The sequence below is a fragment of the Sinocyclocheilus rhinocerous genome, unplaced genomic scaffold, assembly GCF_001515625.1.
Source record: "Sinocyclocheilus rhinocerous isolate Xijiao unplaced genomic scaffold, SAMN03320098_v1.1 scaffold39808, whole genome shotgun sequence".
NCBI classification, from domain to species: Eukaryota; Metazoa; Chordata; class Actinopteri; order Cypriniformes; family Cyprinidae; genus Sinocyclocheilus; species Sinocyclocheilus rhinocerous.
The window spans coordinates 1-1,260 of NW_015654428.1; the positions used below are offsets into that span (position 1 = coordinate 1).

General features: G+C 51.5%; 1 protein-coding gene across 1 annotated transcript; it reads left to right on the forward strand.

The window, feature by feature from the left end:
* Nucleotides 1-255: 255 nt before the first annotated feature.
* On the forward strand, nt 256-1,170 carry LOC107717013 (uncharacterized; the record flags this gene model as incomplete). Its single annotated transcript, XM_016523663.1, has 2 exons — nt 256-584; nt 625-1,170. Coding segments are annotated over 2 exons (875 nt in total), but the record flags the coding sequence as incomplete, so codon positions are not given.
* Between the last annotated feature and the right edge of the window lie 90 nt (nt 1,171-1,260).

Genomic DNA, 1,260 nt, shown 5'->3' on the forward strand with positions numbered 1-1,260 from the left:
GCTAATGGGGAGGTGGACCACCGATTGGGAACAATAACCACCCTCATAGTGAACATTGCTGCTAAGCGATTTGGAACTGAGGCATCCAAGCCTGCTCCAACAGCATATGCTCCAAGCCACAGAGCAAGGAAAATCCAGTGCCTCAGGGAAGAACTCGGGCTGCTAAAGAGGCAATACAAGTCAGAGGGGGAAGTCGAGAGAGCCGGCCTAGCGGACCTGAGAGCAATCCTAAGGAAACAACTCTTGACCTTTGAGCATTCTTGGCCAATCCATTCAAGTTGACCAAGCAGCTCCTTGGCCAAAAGAGGGCTGGCCGCCTCACTTGCTCCAAGGATGCTATAAATGGCCACCTCAAGGCCACTTATAGTGACCCCATTAGAGAACAACCGCTGGGTCCATGTGATGTGCTGATAACACCACCAGAGCCTCCATCAGACTTCGACCTGAAGGAGCCCTGCCTAAGGGAAGTGGAGGAAGTGGTGAGGAGAGCAAGATCAAGCTCAGCACCAGGCCCAAGTGGAGTGCCCTACAAGGTGTATAAGAACTGCCCAAAGATACTACATCTGCTTTGGAGGGTCCAGAAGGTGATCTGGAATACTACATTGGATTTGGAGGGTCCAGAAGGTGATCTGGATGAGAGGGCAGATCGCCCAGCCATGGAGGTATGCTGAGGGAGTGTGTATACCAAAAGAAGAGAAGTCTGAGAATATCAACCAGTTTCGGGTTATCTCCTTGCTCAGTGTGGAGAGCAACATCTTCTTTAGCATCGTGGCTAAGAGGTTCTCCAACATCCTGTTAAGCAATAAGTACATCGACACGTCTGTGCAAAAGGGAGGTATACCAGGAGTTCCAGGTTGTCTGGAACACACGGGCGTGGTAACCCAGCTCATTAGGGAAGCGAGAGAAGGTAGAGGGGACCTGGCAGTACTGTGGCTGGACCTCACCAACGCCTATGGCTCAATACCCCACATGCTGGTGAAGGTCGCACTGGAGAAACACCATGTACCGCAGAAGATGAAAGATCTCATCCTGGACTATTACAGCAAGTTCAGCTTGAGAGTCACTACTGGCCAGCTAACATCTGACTGGCACCAGCTGGAGGTGGGGATAATCACTGGCTATACCATCTCAGTGAATGCTGGCGATGAATATGCTGGTCAAGGCAGCTGAAACAGAGTGCAGAAGTCCCCTCAGTAAGTCCGGAGTAAGGCAACTGCCCATAAGAGCCTTCATGGACGACCTCACAGTGACAGCAACGGC